Source organism: Juglans regia, chromosome 13, assembly GCF_001411555.2.
Source record: "Juglans regia cultivar Chandler chromosome 13, Walnut 2.0, whole genome shotgun sequence".
In the NCBI taxonomy this organism is placed as follows: Eukaryota; Viridiplantae; Streptophyta; class Magnoliopsida; order Fagales; family Juglandaceae; genus Juglans; species Juglans regia.
In genome coordinates, this window is record NC_049913.1 from 1911631 (window position 1) to 1932075 (window position 20445).

The 20445-nt window shown below is 33.8% G+C and overlaps 1 protein-coding gene and 1 long non-coding RNA gene across 3 annotated transcripts; one reads left to right on the forward strand and one right to left on the reverse strand.

Annotated features, from left to right (window-relative positions):
* Positions 1–4130: 4130 nt before the first annotated feature.
* On the reverse strand, positions 4131–8026 carry LOC108992385 (pyruvate kinase isozyme A, chloroplastic-like). The gene is made up of 7 exons (XM_018966944.2): positions 7241–8026; positions 6980–7067; positions 6622–6812; positions 6112–6230; positions 5363–5606; positions 4964–5198; positions 4131–4730 (listed from the first exon to the last, which is right to left on the reverse strand). Exons 1-7 carry the CDS (start codon positions 7775–7777, stop codon positions 4402–4404), a joined length of 1743 nt encoding a protein of 580 aa, XP_018822489.2. The 5' UTR covers positions 7778–8026; the 3' UTR covers positions 4131–4401.
* Positions 8027–12692: 4666 nt separating this feature from the next.
* LOC108992369 lies at positions 12693–17360 on the forward strand. Of its 2 annotated transcripts, XR_001996305.2 has the most exons (5): positions 12693–12748; positions 14757–14963; positions 16383–16811; positions 16893–16958; positions 17042–17360. It is a non-coding gene; the product is annotated as an uncharacterized LOC108992369 (long non-coding RNA). The 2 variants fall into 2 exon arrangements; XR_001996304.1 differs by lacking the exons at positions 12693–12748; positions 14757–14963 and having other exon boundaries at positions 14970–16811.
* The last annotated feature ends 3085 nt before the right edge of the window (positions 17361–20445 follow it).

The window sequence follows — 20445 nt, forward strand, 5'->3', positions numbered from 1 at the left end:
AATTTATTTATGAATTGATATGGTTTTAACTTTATATTAAATGTTATTTATAAATTATTGATAAAGAAGTATTAATAAATTATTAATTACCCAGGTACTTATTTTTTTTTAATGAAGTGAATAATAAAAATTTTATTGTTACAATAGTCTTTTCTAATGAAAATACAACAAAATTTCGATAATCAAGTTAATCATTTATTCAAAAATCCCAATTGTAATTGTTTGCAAAAAAACGTTAAATAATATTAATATATTATAAAATAATTTTTTCAAATAGCTATGCTTAAGTTCATTTCCCATATTCACCGTAGTAATGGGAAATTTTCCCTACCTCTAATTTTCAATTATAGTCAATGATAATCAATTAAGAAAATAACATTATTAAATTATAAAATCAATCCTTGTAAATTTGTGTACGATAAAATTTACATATCGACTAATTATTTATGAAACTAAATTTACGTATATAGCTTATAATAGTAGCAACTATATTTCTAAATAAATTTGCTACAAACTTCCCTATCTATATAAATTATTGCTTATATATTGCCAGACCAAAATAAAATTTGCAATACATTTGAATCTCTAACTACACCCTTATATAGTCTCAATAATGTCAATATTTATCAATATAAGTCAATGACCACTCCTAGCTTCCCACATACTTTGGGCAATGTCATCCCTAATTGCAGCCATAGCTCGGGCTGATTCGACAGTCATGTCAGGATGATTTCCTGAAACAGCGGCGTCGCTATATGCATGACCGCTTGGACTGAGCTCCATATCTCTCCACTCCTCAAACAACCAGTCATTCAGGCTCATCATTCTAATAAAATTGTGTAACGTACAACATGCAATGATCAGATCCCCTTGCCTCCCAACTTTATAACCAGGCATGAGTCTTAAAATTCTAAATCGTGATTTCAAGACCCCAAATGTACGTTCTATTACGTTACGAATACATGAATGACGATGATTAAAATAATCTTTATACCCCATAAATCCCCGCTGACCCTAACGGTCACTTCTATGATATCTCTCTCTAGGGTAAGGGGGCATAAATCCTCGAGTACATGGATACGCTGAATCGACTAGATAATAATGACCTGTCAACCATTAATATTATGAGATAATCAGGCCCCAAGCAACGAATCCTGAGCTTTTTAAAAACAACAGATATAAAGACCCAATATAATCAGACAAAAATAATTGTGGCCTTCGAACTGATTTACCATCGAGAGGCATTGGAAATGCGTTGCGGCCCTGAGACAATGCATCGATGAATACACGTGCATCATGCGAGCTCCCCTCCCAACTAGTGTACAGGAATGTGAATTTCATGTCCAAGTCACATACACACAATACGTTTTGGGAAACTTTGCCATGCCGGTTGCGATATGCCTCACGCACCTCTGCAGGTACAACAGCGTCGATCATGGTCCCATCAATTGCACCAATGCATCCCTGCGAACGAGTAAGCGGACATGATACATACGAATACATACGGTTTAAGTAATTTACAAAACAATTATCCAATATGTACATAATTATATTTTATTATCTACCATAAACAACTTATCTCAAACCAAGGATAATTTCTCGGATTGGCTGCGATTGTTGGGTGCACCCCGGATGTGTGAGTTGGGTAAATAAGATGTGTCCCTAGCCTACACAGGGCCTTCATAACGTTCCTCACATGGGCATTAACAGTTTCTGTTGAATGTTGAAAGCGCTGCCCCACAATCCGTTGTTCGTCTCCAGCTGCCACTACCGATGTGAACATGCCGGTGGATTCGAGTTCTTGAGGTTGGGTGTTTGGTGGTTTTCGGAATTGTGGCCTTCATTAGTGAGGGGGACACAATCAATTTGTAATGTAAAATCCCACGGAAACAGACCCCTAAATCTACACTGTTTGATGCGAATCTATCATGAAAACCCTAGACAAAGGGTCGCAGCGTTTGGGTCAGGGGCAGGGGAATCTCTATAATGGAAGGGGGACGTGATTGGGTACGGTGTACAGGAATGGAAGAGCAACTGATTCTCGGTTGCTTGGACTGAGATGTGTACGGGCTGACCTCCTTGGGTTGCCTCTGTTCTAAGAAAATTTCGTTATCGCCTCAGTGAGTCGCATTCGGTCTGGCGTTGATGATGGCAAGGAGTATGACTACGAAGCGTTGAGACGAGCTCTGCGCGGAGCCATAGCTGAGCCTGAGGAGCTTCGGTGAGGGCGATTCGTGTCTTGCACCAGGAGTCTGCGTGAACCGAATGGGTGAAGGGTGGGTGGGAGGGCCTTGAAGAGCCATTACTCGCCCTCTGTCTTGCCCAGTCAAAAGGCATAAAGCAACGGTCATAAAAGGTTGGGCACGTCCCCTTTGTCTTATGCGAAAGTTTCTTGACATGAGACGGGTTGGACAGACAACTTGGACCGTACGAAATCATCTTCAGATATTTGAAATCATCCTTATATATTCGAAGTCACCTTTGAATCCAAACAGCGCCTAACACTACTCTTACCGATATCAATAATTTTTATCGATAATTTTTAGTAATTAAATAAATATTTCTTAATAATATTATAAATTTTTTATTTTTTAAAAATATTAAAAAATTATATAAAAAAATATAAAAAAAAAAATCAAAAAACTATTAACGATAGCTCTCAACAATAGTTGGGAGCAGTGGCTCTAGTGCCACTCTTCTCCCCATTTTTAAATAGAAAAATATTAATTTACCTTTTGACATTTCATGTATTTTATCATTATTTTTATTTAATAATTAAATAAATAAATATTATTATATTGATATATTTTTATATTTTTGAAAAATATTTTAAAATGATAAAAATATAAAAAATAAATAAACTAATTTGACCTAACTGTCAAATAGAGCAGTGCTACTCAGACTACACTGCTCTTTCAAATAAATAATAAAATTTAAACATCACTTAAAAATAAATAATAAATAAACTAAATTATTGGAAAAAATCACAACACAACTATGTTATAATAATTAAAATCTCACTTATTCCATTGGTTCCTCTTCATTGTTTTAAATTAAACATATGAATAATTCATGAAAGTTTCAACACAATTTAAAAATAAAATAAAATAAAAGAAACTGGGGTTCTATTTCTAAGGTAGTGGTGGCACCAGGCAGTAGTAGCCTCAAATTCCTAGAGTTGTGTGTTAACTGAGAAATTTTAAAAGTAATTAGGAAGAGGCTATTTATTAGGTCCCCACAAGAAGGTTGGTTTATGGATGAAACGAGACATAGCCCCAGTTTCAATATACAAACAGTTTTATCTTATTTCAAATTATTATTATAAATTTTACAATTTTTTATAGAAAATATAAAAATAATATAATTTTTTTAAATTTTAAAATAATAATAATATTAAAAAATAATATTTTATTTAACTTTTAATTTTTATCTAAAACTATCCCTTCTCATTTTACTATTTAAACGGCTAGTGTTATATATATATTGACCTTTAACATGTCATCATCTTTTAAATTATTTTAAATTTATAATTACTTAACACAAAGACAATTAAATATAACTCGACGAACAAAAAAATATATATTTGCTTAAAAAATTATATATGAATAAAAGCAGAAAAAATATCACAGACAAAGAGGACAAAATGTCTAATTTTTTAAATTTCATAACCTTTCAAATGAATAGGCGGTGTGATTCAACAAGACTAAAGTTATTGTTTAATAAACCTCGCACGTGCACGCGCGCATATTATATATATATATATATAGAACAATTATTTATATCAGCCTGTAGCCACAGCATACTTAACAGTTTAAAAAAAAAAAAACATCATGTGAAGTGTGTTGTGGCTACTGACTGATGTATAGCTATTCTCGTATAGATAATACATTGTGGTTTTGTAACTTTTGTTTTACAAAAATATGAAGTCTGCACTACGTCAACCCCAAAATTAGCACGTAAACAATGCTGTTTTTTAGTACTGAATTGAGGTTTTGGACTTGCGTATACGATGGGAAGATAGCAATCATAAATTATCAAGCTGGACCTACCACCATTGAAGTCCACACGTAGAGAATACACACACGCGCGCACGTATATATAAGTACCAATTTGGCAACATCTGGTTGGACTACAGCCTGAAAACTTGGACTATTTTTTAGGCAGAGAACAAGCAATTACAACAAATTACATACTCCAGGTAGATGTATATAGTTCCGTACAAGTTACAACCAAACAGGGGACAACAATTTTAACTAAAACTTGTGTGTTATGAACATTGAATACAAATAAAACCAAAACTACACAATCTGCACAAATACTCAGTCCTGAAGGATGATAATCCGAGTAATTGAGCTACCCTAGGCTTTAGTTACGCAGCATATCATGGAAAGATTTGAGTCCCTAAGTGATGGTCTTGACCTGGATTGATTGGAAAGCCATTGGGGTTGCACGGGTTGGAGGGACGTCTGAGACCACCAAAACAGCATCTCTCTCTTTCAGCATCCCTCCTGATTTTATTAGATCAATGGTTTCTGTGATGTTAGCTTCCATGTCAGCCGAGAAATCAACAAGGAGCGGAATTACTCCCCACTGCAGATTCAGAGCCATACGGGTGCTATCATCATTCGTGAATGCAAATATGGGAGGGTTTGGACGGTTGCGTGACAGGAGTGATGCCATGTGTCCATGCTTTGTGTACACAAAGATTGCATCCACACCAAGTTTGTTAGCTACAGACACAGCACATAGTTGTAGTTCACTGGTTAATGAAACATAAAAACTAAAACATTTAATTCTCACACGCCAAGTACTTGGCGTGTGCAATAAATTTGGGATCTAGTCTTCTTACTAGCATTTTACTAACTCCTTGATAATAAACAACACAACAAGAAGAGCTAACAGCTACAATTTAGGTAGTTTCGGAATTGGGGATGGTAGAATCAGACGGGGGCTGTGAAATTACCCATTTCTGCAGCACATTTGCATATCTGCTCGGCAATTCGATCAGGCAATGATACTCCAAGTTGATAATGAAGGAGACGACTTTGTTGATTTTCCACACGACCCCATGATTCCATTCGACTGCTGGTCATCTGCAGGACAGAAAGAGCCTTCTGTCCATATAAACCAATAGCTGACTCACCGGACAACATCAGTGCATCAGCATACTGCCTAACTGCTTCAGAAACATCTGCAACCTGATGGAACCGAACCATAGAATCAATAATACAATGTTCAAGAAGTCCCTACTGTTTAACACATTATTCCTCAAGCACACTCCCCTTTCTTCCATACAGAATTCCTCATAACCAAAATAATAACAGCAGTGGTAGTAGTACTTATTGTACTTGTAGGATAGTACCTCAGCGCGTGTTGGGGTGGGATATTCAACCATGGACCCGAGAAGTTGAGAAGCTACAATTACTGGCTTGTTTAGTTGCCTGCAAAGATGAACTATTTCTTCTTGCACGATAGGAATCTGTTTAAGTGGAATCTCAACTCCAAGGTCACCCCGAGCTACCATGATTCCATCTGAGGCCTCTATTATTTCTTCCAATTTCTGTAGAGACTCCAAGCTCTCTATCTTTGCCACTACCTTCGTGGATCTGTGAATGAGAACTATTCAGTTCTTTCAGGCGAACTCGAAGAAAAAGTGATAATGAATAAAAAGCAAGCATATTTATTCCTAGCAAAAACAATAAGCTTGATTAAAATATGCATTCCAACTTTTAGCAGAAAATTAAAAGGGTGATCTAGTGAACCTAAACATCACAAGTCAAAAGTGTTAACTAGGATTGGTAACAATTAGTTTTTTTTAGCATATTGAGGGGGGGAAATTGGATAAAGTTTCTTTCCATGCTGGTGATCCATCACCATACTGTGGGCAAGTGGCGCTAAGTTCAATCACAGGGAAGAGATACTGCCTCACATCACATAATTTCAGAAGAAACTATCATTGATGAAATTTCAAGTTGTCAATTAGTGGTGATAGGTCAAAGAATTTAAGAAGAATCAATTATGTTGTTCAAGAGGAGGAAAAAAAGCTGTCAATATGTAGAACTCAGCCAAAAAAAAGATTAAAATTGAATTTGTGACAGTGTACTTCCTTACGCAGATGATTTGGTGGAGAGGTAGTTCTTAAGATGTCTGACAGAACCAGAATCATTTACAAAAGACATGGCAATGAAATCGACACCTTCAGAAACTCCAAATTCAATGTCAGCCCAATCCTGTGGATCAGACAATATAAATTATGAATTTATGACGATGAAAATATATTCTATAGTTCTGGGTTTCGTAGCATCATCTGAAGACAGATTGAGGCATCTAATCAGTGATTCTGTTCAAAATTGTTTCAAACACTTTTCATGTTTTCACGACCAGTAAACAAGTCGGCAAAAAGAGGGAAGAGAAGATGATTTCAGGCACATTGATGCTTTAATCAGGGAGCTGGTATAGAGCAAATGCTGCAGAAATGACAAAGAAACTTCACATTCACTAGTTACATGAACCAAAGCATGCCATTATGTTAAACTTATATGTCCATAAGTGGAAAAAAGAGAATCTAAAAGCCAAACAGGCTGGAATATATAATTCAAGAACAAAGCATGCGAAATCAACCTTAGTTGATAGAGTATGAAGCCCATAATTCCTCCCCACCAGCTTCTCATCTCTCCAAAAGCTCAATTTGGCTCGAGGTAGGAATAAACCAGGGTCAGTGCACTTACAACGTAAATCACTCCCAATCTTTTCTATTACTTCAAACCCTGCCATTCCACCATCAATAATAAGGTCATCTCCCACCTCGATACCTGCCCAGGTAGTAAATCATAGCCAAATTCATATCAGTAAAGTTAATTGAGATATATATATATATATATATATAATACAAAAGTATGTATGTATGTACGTATGTAAAAGATAGGCAGGTGGGCGGGGAAACTGATTCTTTATTCAATGAGTATTAATATGCTACTACCTTCAGAAAAACCTTCATAGTTAGCTTGAACAGTGAATGGACGCGAACCCTCAAACTTTCGTGCTGTAAACAGCCAGATTGAACCATCCTGATGATCCCATTAGAAGGTGAATCTATCAAAATTGCATCTTTCTTATGATAGATCAGCATTGTGAACAAAACATAAAAGGAGGCCGTACTCATATTTTTTCCCTAGTTAACACCTATGTCGAATTTTTTCTAGACACAGCCAAAACCAATTAGTGAGTTCAATACATTTACCTCTGCTTTGACAGAGGAAGGAGCTCCATGATCCACCACATGAATCTGACTACCTTCAGTATCAATCATGACCGAAACACAAAATCCTTTTTCCTCATTTAAGCTCTTAATCTTCCTAATCACATCTCGGTGCCACTCCCTCGCATTATGACACATATTAAGCCTAGCCACATTCATCCCTCCCAATGCCAACTTCTCCAAATCCTCCAAAGAGCAACACGCCGGTCCGATTGTGCACACGAGCTTCGTCTTCCTCATTCCCATAAACCCCTTCTCCCTCAACTCCCCCTCCGAAACCACATCAAACCCCAAAACTTCCCTTAAACCCTTGAAATCCCGCAAACCTTCCGATTCCTCCCCACTCACTCGCACCATTGCTCTTACTCCAATCCCAACCTTTCCCTTCATCTTCCCTCCATTGCAACAAAACCCACCACCAAAAAAGGAGGTTCCAAAGACCCAATTCTTTGATTCCAAACAAGGGATTTTCGTGATAATAGTACCACGCATAAGACTTAAATTCCGGACGACCGCCATGGACCGAAAACCAAAGGCTCTCAAATGAACTTCTTGAAGAGGATTGGACTTGACTTGCTGATAAAAATGTCAGAGGTCAAAGACTTACTTGTGATTGAAACAGTTTGACTAGTAGAGAAAACAGAGTTATCGATAAGATTCAGGCAGTTTTGGATCGAAAACCCCGCAGGAGTTTGGATGGTGGAGCTTCCAAGGCGACGTAGAGGGGTGCCGGGGATTTAGGACGGAGAATATTCCGTACAAAATAAATAAATAAAGGACATGGAAGAAACCGTAGTTTAGGGAGTGTTTGTACCAACAACGTACTAACTACTTAGGTTTTAGAGTATTGGTATTTACTTCAATAAAAATCTAGACAAATGTAAAATATAATAAATTTTATTAAAAGAAAAAGATATTAAATTAGTCAAATAGATAAATATAAAATTTTAAGCTATAATAAATATATAAATTTTTTTAAATTTAAAAGGTTATTGTTTATTCATTAAATATGTTTTTTATTTATTTTTAATCTTTAATAGTCTTTTTTATTTATATTTAATCTCTAACTGTCTTGTAATAATAATATAAGAATCAAATTAAATTATTAATTAATATATGATTAGTGTAATTATAAAAAATTAAAAAAATAAAATATTATTATTAAAAAAATAATATTATATTATTATTTTGATAAATTTAATAATTAATTTAATGTAAAATTATGGATAAAAAAATTTTAAATATATGAAAAATATATATTTTTATTAAAATTTAAAAATGAATTTAACGAGTCGAGTAACTTATGCGTTGAAAAGTTTGAAAGATTGGGGGGCAAGTGAAAGGGCGTTAGCGGGACTAGGACGAGTCAGTAAGCTGTCCCGATTTAACGGTCAACTAACCTTCCCGGGGTGGGGTTGGCTCTATTTTTTGTGGTGATACATGCAGTAGTCCACTTTCCTGCCTGCAGCATTTGGAAAGTGACACCAGTCACACTACTGCATATATAAGAGTACTCTCGTTGGATTAGTTAAATTAAAGTACATTTTTAATAAATGTAAAATGAATTTAACATTTAACTATTACATTCACATAAGTTTCTATATTGGAATAGTCATTTTTTCATTATATGACAATAAAATAATATAAAATGAATTTAACTTTGACTATTCACATCAAATCTCTAAATTGAATTATCCATTTATTCATTATATAGTAATGAATAATTAATAATTTTAAAATTTTTTTAATTTTTTTAATTATGAATTTATTTTATTTTATCATATTTTATTATTCATAATATTATATATTAATTAGTAATTATATTCTAATTATATTTTTTCAATTGGCATTTAAAATGGAGAGAGAAATAATTTATATTAAAAGGAGAGAGAAAGAAATAATATAAAAAAGATTTGATGAATGAATAGTGTGTTCCAAATTTGGAAATTAGTTTAGACTTTACTGTAGCTATATTCCAAATATTTGGAATATAGCTAATTCAATGTGAGAGATTTTATAACCTAATAGCTAAATTCTCATTGGATTTAGCTTTTAGCTAATCCAATGAGAATGCTCTAAGAGAAGAGAAATCCTACGTACAAATTTCTCTTTTTCCGCTTTCATTTTCCATTTTTTTTTAATAAAATATAAACTGGCGTGGCGGCTAGTTCCGCACCTATTTCGCACCGGCGGTTGCAGGTATAAAAAAGGAGTTTAAATAGATAAATTTTATGTAAATTTTTATAAAAAGATAAATCTCATTTTAAAAAATTATGAAAAAATTATTTTTTATTAATGAAATTTAATTTTTTATAAAAGATTTTTACGTTATTTGTCAATTTGAAACTTATATCTAACTCTTTATAAGTATAAATAGATAATTTTTACATAAATTTTTATAAAAAAAAATGAATTTTATTTTAAAAAGTATAAATAAATGGATCGGAGGAGAAGAAAATGCAATACCAGAGGCAAGTGGATCGGAGGAGAAGATACAAATTATATACTTCCCACGTGAAAATCTCAGATGTCCGACAGAGGGAGAAAATAAGTGGATTTTTTTTAATAGCATCCATGCGGTCCCTTTTAACAGAGAGAAAATAGAGATCAAGGCAAACATATCTCTGATCATTATAATTTATAAGTTAGTCTACGTACAATTTTTATTTAGAGACTGTTCATAGAAGTCGATATAATTATATTTAAAAATAAAATAAAATTACAATAATATCATTTTTAAAATGATAATTTTTCTTATTTTACTTTCATTAATCAATGAGTCTGCACATACAATCCCCTACTCAGAATTGTAAATAAAATTTCTCATAATTTGTTCTCAAATAAAATATATAAAATAATTTAATTTTTTTAAATAGAATTATATTAAAAAATTATACTATAATAATATTTTATTAGATTTTAAAATTTTCGTATTATCTTGTAACCAATTTTTCATATTAAATTTACGAGTTTTTTTAATTATATGTTATTGGTTTGGATAAGCTCTGACACGAACGATATTGTAGTTTAATTTGAGTGTTCCAAATTTGAAGGCTGTCATAAGCAGCTAGCAGGCGAATTATTATTTCAAATATTTTAGTAAGCAGTTTTATAACTTTAACGCAATTAGTATTAAAAAAATAATTTTTAAATCCTCTTTGAATTGTTAGTTGTCATGTGTTAGTAGAATGTCTATCGAGTTTTATTACTCATCATTTTCATATATTATATTTATTTTTAAATTTTCTAGTTTTATTGTTCATAAACTAATTTTAAAAAGAGCTTTGCTACACAACCTCCACCACACTCCACACTCCACACTTTTTTAAATTTTTTAAATTTTTAATATTTTTTTTAATATTTTTTTTGAGTTTATTCTTTTTAAATTATTTCAAATTTTTTATTCATTATTCATATAATAAATATTTAATAAAAGAAAAAAATAATAAAAATTAAAAATAATATGGAGTGTGGAGATTGTGTGAATAGTAGGAGGTTGAGTAGATTTTTTGTTTTAAAAATTTTTAAAAATTATAATGATAAAATGAGATGTGTTGAGAAGATCTCTCAATCCAAACAATCCCATTTTTACTATTCATGACTAAAATGTACCAGTTTCGCACGTATCTTTTATAAAAGAGTGGACACCACTAAAAAAAAAAAAAAAATGTGACAAATTTATTTTTTATTAATGAAATTCATTTTTTTATAAAAAACTTGCGAAAAACTTGTATTTAGAACTTGTCGGTAACATTACTCTTTTAACATATGTTTTACAATAGGGTTGTCTCCAAGAATGGGCTTTAATACAAGGCTTCAGCACTAGTTTTATACACTTTTAATAGGCCGAATTACTTCTAACAACTCAGCTAAATTGACCCACCTACAACTAATAAAAGACCAGCCCAATGAACTAAGCCTCACATCCAGTAGATTCACTACCATGATCTCTCTCTCTCTCTCTCTCTCTCTCTCAATGGAGTAGAGAGACAGAAAAAAAAAAAATGTAAAAACAATAATAATTAGGAATGTAACCGGTTCGGTCCAATCTGGTTTTGGATAAAATCTAGGACCGAACCGGTATGTACCGATTTTGTATTTTTTAAAACCGATTACGCACCGGTTACCCTCCTAAACCGATACTTTCAGTTTTACCGGTTTCTGGTCCGGTCCGATTTTTCAGTTTTTTTAAAATGTAAGTTTCACAATTTGTCATTAAAAATTTGTTTATAAAAAAAAAATTTAATTAAAAAAAAACTGTTTTATACTTTTATTAATATATCAGACTATATAATAGTATTAATATTAGACTATTGGTATAATTCTAAGTTATATATTAGTATTAGTTATAAACTTTTAGTGATTTAATATTAACATTTTATGTAATAATTTATAAATTATAATAAATTTATAAATTATTACATATATGAATATATATATTATATATAAAATTTCACATAAAAATTTATAATTATACATTATATATAAAACTTATATATATTAATATTTAATATATAAAAAATATTTTGTATAAAACTTATATATAAAAATATTATTTTTTATTTTTTTAATCAACCAGTCCGGTCCGGTTTAAAAAATTCCAAAACCGGAACCGGCTGGATTTTATATTTTAAAAATTAGTTCCGGGCTGAACCGGTTCAAAAGAAGTAAAATTGATCTGATTCAAACCGATTTTTCAATTTTTTAATTTGAATTTACAGCGCTAACAATAACACGTCACGGGCTCATGAATCAAATGCATTGCCTTCATTGTTATAATAAGGAGCATGATCGTGATTCGTGAGCCTTCAGTTCATTATAATAAAGCCACATAATGGCACCTGCATCTGCATGATTGGATGGATAAAGGAATTAAGTCCACTATATAATGCAATAAATACGTACCAAAGATTCAAAGAATATTAGAGATTTATATGGTCAGTATTAGGGGTGTACATTTAAGCCGCTTACCCGACCCGACCCGACCCGTAAATTCCGAATTACCCGACCCAAAACGAAACGGTTGCGGAACGGAAGACACCCGTTTGATTTCCGAATTAAGTCGGCTAAATCGGTTAATACCCGATAACCGAACGATGCCCTTTTTCTTCTATCAAAATTCAAAAACACGTTTTCTTCCACACGCTAGCCCTCTCGCACTCTGCCCTCTCACAGACGCTTCTCGCACTCTGCCCCTTCTCGCACTCAGCCTCAGCTCGCACTCAGCTCCTTCTCGCACTCAGCTCCTCAGCTCGCACTCAGCTCCTTCTCGTAGCCTTAGCTCGCACTCAGCTCCTCAGCTCGCACTCAGCTCCTTCTCGCAGCCTTAGCTCGCACTCAGCTCCTTCTCGCACTCAGCCTCTCGCACTTAGCCTTAGCTCGCACTCAGCTCCTCAGCTCGCACTCAGCTCCTTCTCGCACTCAGCCTCTTGCTGTCTCAGCCCTCTAAGTTCTCACTCTCGGTGTCTCGATCTCTCTCTCGGACAGAAGGTATGAATGATTTGAACCCTAGGGTTCTTGAGTTTGGGTTTATTTTGCTTTTTGAACTTTTGGGTATTATGGGTTTCCGATTTATCTATTTTAGTTTTTGGTCTCTTTAGTTTGAATTAGTTCTTGATACGCACTTTGGATGTTGTTGAGTTTGTTGGTTACCCATAATAGAATTACCCATAATAGAATCATGAGCATTTGTTTTTGGGTAAGTAGAAATCATGAAAACCTATACATGACGGGCTCTCAACTTAAGAGAATAAGGTGTGAGTAGGTAACTGTGTTTATCAAACCCACAATGCATGAAAAAATCTCAAACCCAACCCTAAAATATTTTTCACTTAGGAAGATTTTTAGCAGGGCACGTATGGCCCCCTAAATATTACAATTGATTACGGCCGTATAAATTATTGTATTGTGGGATATAAAGTGAAATTGAGGAAGATTTGATGTATGGCCGTATTATAATCTTATGTTGTTGCATTGTGTGGGATATTATTGATCATCATGATAAGATAAGCTTCAGCTGATCTTTTTTCTCTTAAGTATAGACCAGACTTTAATTTATAGAATTTTTCCTGACATGATTAGTTTGGTGAATGATGATTTAATATCATCATGCAGGAATGGGTTTAGAATTTTAAGCTTATAAGATTAGGCAAACCAATATACTGGCCTTGCTTTGGCTGGCTTAGTTTAGCTTAAGCTGGGATGTTTTTGTGGTCTTTTTTCTTATCCCCGAAATATTTTATTGCGAATCAACTAAAAAAAAAATAGCCTTGTAGTGGACTGATGACTGGTGTATTTTGCTTTGAGGTAATAGAATTCCATTCTTACCATTGTAGTTTCTCCAATTTTTGTTATACTTGCCTTGGTAATAAACACATGATCACAAAGTTTCTGTTTCGTTTATTTAACCAGCTTTGGGAAAGGTTCAAGCCTATTAGAAGTTGTTCTGTGCTAGGCTAATTAAGGTGTTAGTGTTATAGTTTTTTATTGATACGCATTTTTTTCCTAATAGCTGAAGTGTTTGGTGGTTGATGGTAGTACAGTCTAGTCTGTGCGGTCCTTGGTTCAAAGTCTGGGTTAACCCTATTCCATTAATTTCTTCTGTCTGCATACTTCTGTTAAAAAAGTGGATCTTATTTTGAAAAAGTATATATAAAAAAAAACTATTCTTTTTAATTGGGATTTACCTTTTTACAAAAGCATACGCGTATGAGAGATTTGTACTTGGCATTAGTAACGTATGGATTTTTTCCCCTAGGGAAATATGGATATGCTTGGTGAGGGGTTTAATGTTTGAAAATGTCCTTGACTTTGTGGGGGGTGAAACCTACATTGTCAATGCTATAAGCGTGGGCTTGCGGGTGATAGCAATCAAAGATGCTAGGCATGATTTGAAAGGATTTAGTCTATCTCCTGCTTGTTGACCCAGAAGTAGGCACAACTAAATGGATGTGCATGGCATCTATATCATCCTTTCTCTTTATGGAATATTCTGCAATATGGTTAGGCACAACTAAACGTGTATCATCTATACGTTTGAACATTTTTTGAAAAAAATGTAAAACTTAAATTCAAGCTCAATTCGATTATTTTCCAACTTCACAGATTTAGTGCGATTTCATGGTAGTTATGATTCTCAACCAAATTGATATTATGGTTGAACATTAATAATGGCAGTAGTATCTATCTATGGTCAAACGTATTAACAATTATTGTGTAAAAAAAGTTATTGGAATGAGACAAAAAAAACACAAGAAGTAATTATGTTTGAATGTTTAATTACTTTGTTCGAACATTAGATTTTTTTTTTAATATTGTCAGCAATCGAAAGGGTGGTTGCTCAAATACAATCTGTTTTATAACTTTTTCTATTTTATAACTAAATATATATTTTAAATTGCAGATATTTTTTGGTGTCATTAACTGAAGACTTTTACCATGTAAATATGTAATATATATTGATATATATTAATGATGTTTTATTTATCTCAAATTGCAGTTATAGAGTCTAGTGCTACTATGCCTTCGTCAGGGTCTGAATCAATCCATAGTGTAATTCATTTGGACAGCTCTCTCCCTACAACTACTCATTCTCATGTTCGCCCTCCTATCAAAAGATCTCGGGGTAGATCGAATGTATGGCTTCATTTTTCTAATATTGAGAATGAGGATCCCGATGACCAAAGAGCTGCATGCAATTATTGTGGTAAGACTTTATTATGTCATTCTAAAAAACAAGGTACTTCTTCTTTGAGATACCATATTGACACATGTAAGGCTTTTATTGAGACTGGGATTGGAAGGGATAACCCCCAATAAAAAACGACCGGACCTAGGAGGGATGGGGTGGATGGTACATCTAGTAGTCCTAGTTTTGGACTTGCCAAGTATAATGAGCAGAAAATAAGGTTGGTGGTAGCTAAGATGATAATTGTGGATGAGCTACCATTTAGATTTGTAGAAAAACAGGGATTTAAAGACTTTATGGCAGCAGTTGAGCCTAGATTTTCAATCCCCTCTCGCATTACTATTATGCGAGATTGTATGAAAATGTACTTGTCAGAAAAAAACAAGTTAAAGGACATATTCATGGCATCTAATTATAAGATTTGCATCACTACTGACATGTGGACATCAGTGCAAAATCTTAACTATATGTGCATAACATCTCATTTTATTGATGATGATTGGGTTTTGCATAAAAGAATTATAGGCTTTATGAAAGTTCCTAATCATAAAGGGACAACAATAGGAAGAGAGATCGAGTCATCTATACTTAGATGGGGCATAAAGAAGATATTTACAATCACAGTAGACAATGCATCCTCTAATACTACTGCCATTGATTATTTGAGAAAGATTACCAAAATTAGAGATTGTTTGGAACTAGACAATGACCTTATGCACATAAGATGTTGTGTACATATTTTGAATCTTATTGTCCATGATGGCTTGAAAGAAATTGATAGATCAATTGTAAAAATTTGAAATGCGGTGAAATATGTGAAGTCTTCCCCTGCAAGACTTGAAAATTTCAAGTCTTGCGCGGAGAGACAAAATATCTTCGGTGGTGCGCTTCTTTCTCTTGATGTTCCAACTAGGTGGAACTCAACATATTTGATGTTGAGTGCAGCTCTCAATTATTATGCGGCTTTTGAGGTAATGCAAGATGAAGACAATCAGTTTGGTCCGCATTTACGTGAGGTTGGAGAAGGACCACCAACTTTAGATGATTGGAAAATTGTCAAGATTTTTGTACAATTTTTGAAGATTTTTTATGATATTACCTTACGGGTTTCAGGCTCAACTTATGCAACTTCACATTTGTTCATTAGAGAAATAGCTTCAATCTATAACCATTTGATCAAATTTTCTATGGGTGATGATAATATGTTGAAAATTATGTCGAAGAGGATGATGTTGAAATATGACAAGTATTGGGGGGATTTTGAGAAAGTAAACAAAATCTTATTTATTGCGGCTATGCTTGATACGCGCGCCAAGTTGGAAGTTTTAGAGTTTTGGTTTACAGATTTTATTGGCCATGAGCGAGCGTCTGAACTTGTTACAAGGTTAAGGAGGATGATTGAACGGATGTATAAACAATATTCAAAATCCAATGTAGGTTCAAGTGTTGATGAGAGTCAAAGCAACACAACGTCTCATAATGCGGCGGATATTTATAGTAGGTATCGGCAGTATCAAGCATCAAAGGGTGTCATAGAGTCCAAATCAGAGTTGGATCGATATTTTATGGGGAGCCTTGAAGGATTGACACCCAACTTTGATATTTTAATGTGATGGAAGATGAATTCAATCAATTTTCCGATCCTTGCCAATATAGCTCGAGATGTGTTAGCTATTCTCATATCTACTGTTGCTTCCGAGTCAGCATTTAGCGTTGGAGGTCGTGTCTTAAATTCATTCCGTAGCTCATTGGCCCCTGCAACAGTTGAAGCTCTTATATGCACACAAAATTGGTTGATGGCTCCCTCCGTTAATTATGACTCCCAAGATGTAATGGAAGATGCGGAAAGTTACAAGTTAGATACTGGTAAGATTCATATTTGAAGAATATTTTCATATAATCATTTCGATTAATTAGATTTTTAACAAAATTTTTTTTTTCATGTAGAAATGATGATGAATATTTTGAATGAGGCCGATTGAAGATGACTTGAATTTTCCTTACTAACTCACGGTGATTATTAAAATTCCTTATTTGATTTTATGGAGGTGCGAATATAACTCAAAGATTGATTTTTTATTGGATTGTTCTTATAGGGGTTGCATGCACTTTTTACTGGAGGAAGATGATACTTGGGAGGCTTGGCTCAATGTTGATGCTTCTGGTTTTTCTAGTGTTATTGGTTTAGTTAGAAATGAAATTAAGTTGTGATAGCAGAGCCCACACACTAATGATAGCAGAGCACTTATGGAATTAGTGTTTGTTTTATGAGTAAGTCTTTTGGGTTCTGATTTTGAATGCCATTGTCTTTATGTCTGTGGTCTTGTTCTGCAATTTGTATCATATTCATTCTACAAATGTCTACTCGTTTAAAGTGCATTTTAATTTTATTTGTTGTAGTAAGGAAAATGTGGAGGTGCGAATATATCAGAATCCATATGCTTCATGTACATGGCTGGAAACCAAGAACCAAAAATCCAGAAGTTAAATTGTAGGATAAATGCTTGCCAAGCACTTGACCCAGAAAACAAAAATCTGTGTTCCAATGTTTTTTAATGTTTAAAAAAAAAAAAAATCGGGTAATCGGGTAACTTCCGAAAAAAATTCGGTTCGGTTAAACGGGTATCATGACCGGGTCGGTAATCGGGTTGTGCGATCGGGTCGGGTCGGAACAGTGACTTCGGGTCGGGTCGGGTTGAACAATCCTAGTCAGTATAAAAAAATAACATAAATCTGGAGAATCCAACGTCACTGCATGCATGCTTATGGGTTTTCAACTTTTCATAATTATCGGCAGTAAGATCGATTGATACGTCCGCGAAATTCCTCTACAGCACCAGATCATGCATATATGCTGCCTTGGGAAGATTATATTTCATATATGGAAAATGCTACATCTACCGTTCGCATTTCTCGTTTTTACTTCTCGCTTGACTTGAGTATACTACCATGGCATAATTTTTATTTTTTTTACTCACTTACTGTTTCGTCTTTCCTTCCAGAGTCATTTTGTTTTTCCTTCCCCCTCTATTTCGTCTTTTCGTCTTCCCATTTTCCTTTTTTTTTCCTATCCATTTCGTCTTCCCCTTCCAACCCACTGCATTTCATCTTCCTTTTTTTTTTTCCTGTCGTTTTTGCTTCCTTTTTTTTTCTTCCCATTTCGTCCTCCCCCTCCAACCAATTTCAGAGAACAAGTCCAAGTCTCTCCATGTTCCACCCATACACACAAAAGCTATAGAATAGTGATAGATGCCCTTGAGAGATATCGTCCCATAAATAAAAAATTCCTCCACTCCATTGTGGTCTGTTCTCAATAATTCGCTATTCACCTATTGCTACAAAAGAAGTTTTTCCAATGATTTAAATCTAATCTGATCTGGCTTTAGTCAAAATTAACGGTGCCTTCATTCATGTCGACCTCAAAAAACAATCTCAGGCTTTTTATTAGGTCCGTTAAGAACACCCGGCAGTTGCATAAATTTGATCAGAGGCGATGCTTTCGTAGCATCGCTAGTATCGAGACCCCTTCGGTCCGTCATTCTGTCGAGATTTTCCACGTTTTCCTATGGAGTTTGTTTAGTAACAGTCACACAGTTCAAATGAGGCGGTTTCTTGGTTGTGGTGACGATGATGAGGGCGGTGTCCTGTCGAAAGTTTACGAGGAGAGGATTGTCTTGGTGTAATTTGTCACAAACCATTATGTGGGAGTCATCCGTTCTCACGAGCTCTCATGTTATTATAACTGGCCCCCCCCCAAAAAAATTTTTTTTTTGAGTGATATAAATTTGAAGCTGCATACTAGCTTATTTCTTGGTAATTACATGTTACCATTTTCTGGCTCTGGCTGAGCTTGAGTTATCTGCATTTGGTTTAAAAAATTGTACTTTACCCACCAGAGGTCTAATTGTTATTTTTTAGTTCATTGGCTTAATATTTCAATGTGAACGTGTTATCGTGTGGGGGAAGGAGTTGTGCATAGTTTTAGTTGGGCTAAAATAGAAGTATTCGGCTTGTTGCAAGCACGGTTGAACGTGGGGCTTGGGCGTGTGCTGGTTTGGAGCTATGGGTTGCTTTACAGTGGAAAGGGAGAGGCTATGTCTGGGCAACGACGTTAGCTATTGGGATTGGGATTTCTTTACCCTCGATGACTAGCTTTGGGTTGGAGGGAAGACGAAATGGAAAGAAAAAAAAAAAAAAGGATAAATGGACTTTGGAGAGGGAAGGAAAAATGAAAAACTCCGGAGGAGGAAGACAAAATGGTAAGTGAGAAAAAAAAATTTTTGCATGCCATGTCAAGAAGAAAGCAAAAAGGAGAAATACAAACTGTAGTTGTAGCATTACCCTTCGTCTATATATATATATATCATGTATGTATATGTTTTATGGCCTAAACTTGGAAAAATCTACCTTACTTTAGTTGGGTTACGTGATCGGATCAACCACGACGACCAACATATTTGTCATACGTATCTTGTTTCTTTAAAAAAAATAAAAAAAATATTGACAACGCGTATTTACTCCCTTAATTAGGGAACAATATCGTTGGATAGCGTGCGTGCGTGTGTTGCAGTAAAGGGTGACCATAAATACTGACTAAATTCTGTCTTTTTCTTACTTTAAAGTCTATTTATTCTATGCGCATATTCTCTGCCTCTTTTTTATTGCTTGCTAATTAGGGCATATTCGTAGAGCCTGTGGCATTATGCTTTTATTACTTGAATGAGCTGTACGCTCAAGCTATCGAGAGAAACAAAAAAAAAAAGAAAACTAAAGATCCAGATGTGACTTTATATTTATTTGGAAGTCATCAATGCTTAATTACTTCCACAACTGGATCTTCCTTATTTATAATAAATTTGTCACCATCAAATTATTCAAATACATGATTTTTTATTTCTTATTTTTTTATAGTCTTATTTTAAAAAATTTTAACGATATTATTATTTTATAACTTATTTTTTTAAAATAAATTTAGAAAAAGTTGTCTCTATTGCTACTTACTTAGCTCAGCCCGCAATACAAATTTTAAGATTACATTTAGATGTTGAATTAAATTAAGTTTTTTATGAATAATAGTGAGTTGAGATTATAGAGTAAATTTTATAAAATTTATCTAAGATGAATTTAAATGTATATAAATGTTTAGATAAATTTATATATATTTATAAAAAGTTAAAATTTTTTTTGAGTCACGCATGTAAATATGTGTTGAGTTGAAAGAAGTTTATGGATTATACGTGTAAAGAAGTTTTGACTTGAGATAAATTTAATAATTTAATAATTGAATGTTAAAAGAGGTCTAAGCCGAATAGTTCAAGGAACCAAACACAACCTAAATGTTGGGTCACTTTTTTTTTTTTTTTTTTTCAGCATTGGCTGTCACGTTTTAATTTGTCTTGCTCCGAGATCAAGAGTTCCAACATCTTGCTGCTTTGCCTTGGCCCTTATATATAAGCGACAGGATGGTTTAGTCTATGATTAAATTGAAATTTAGTCATAT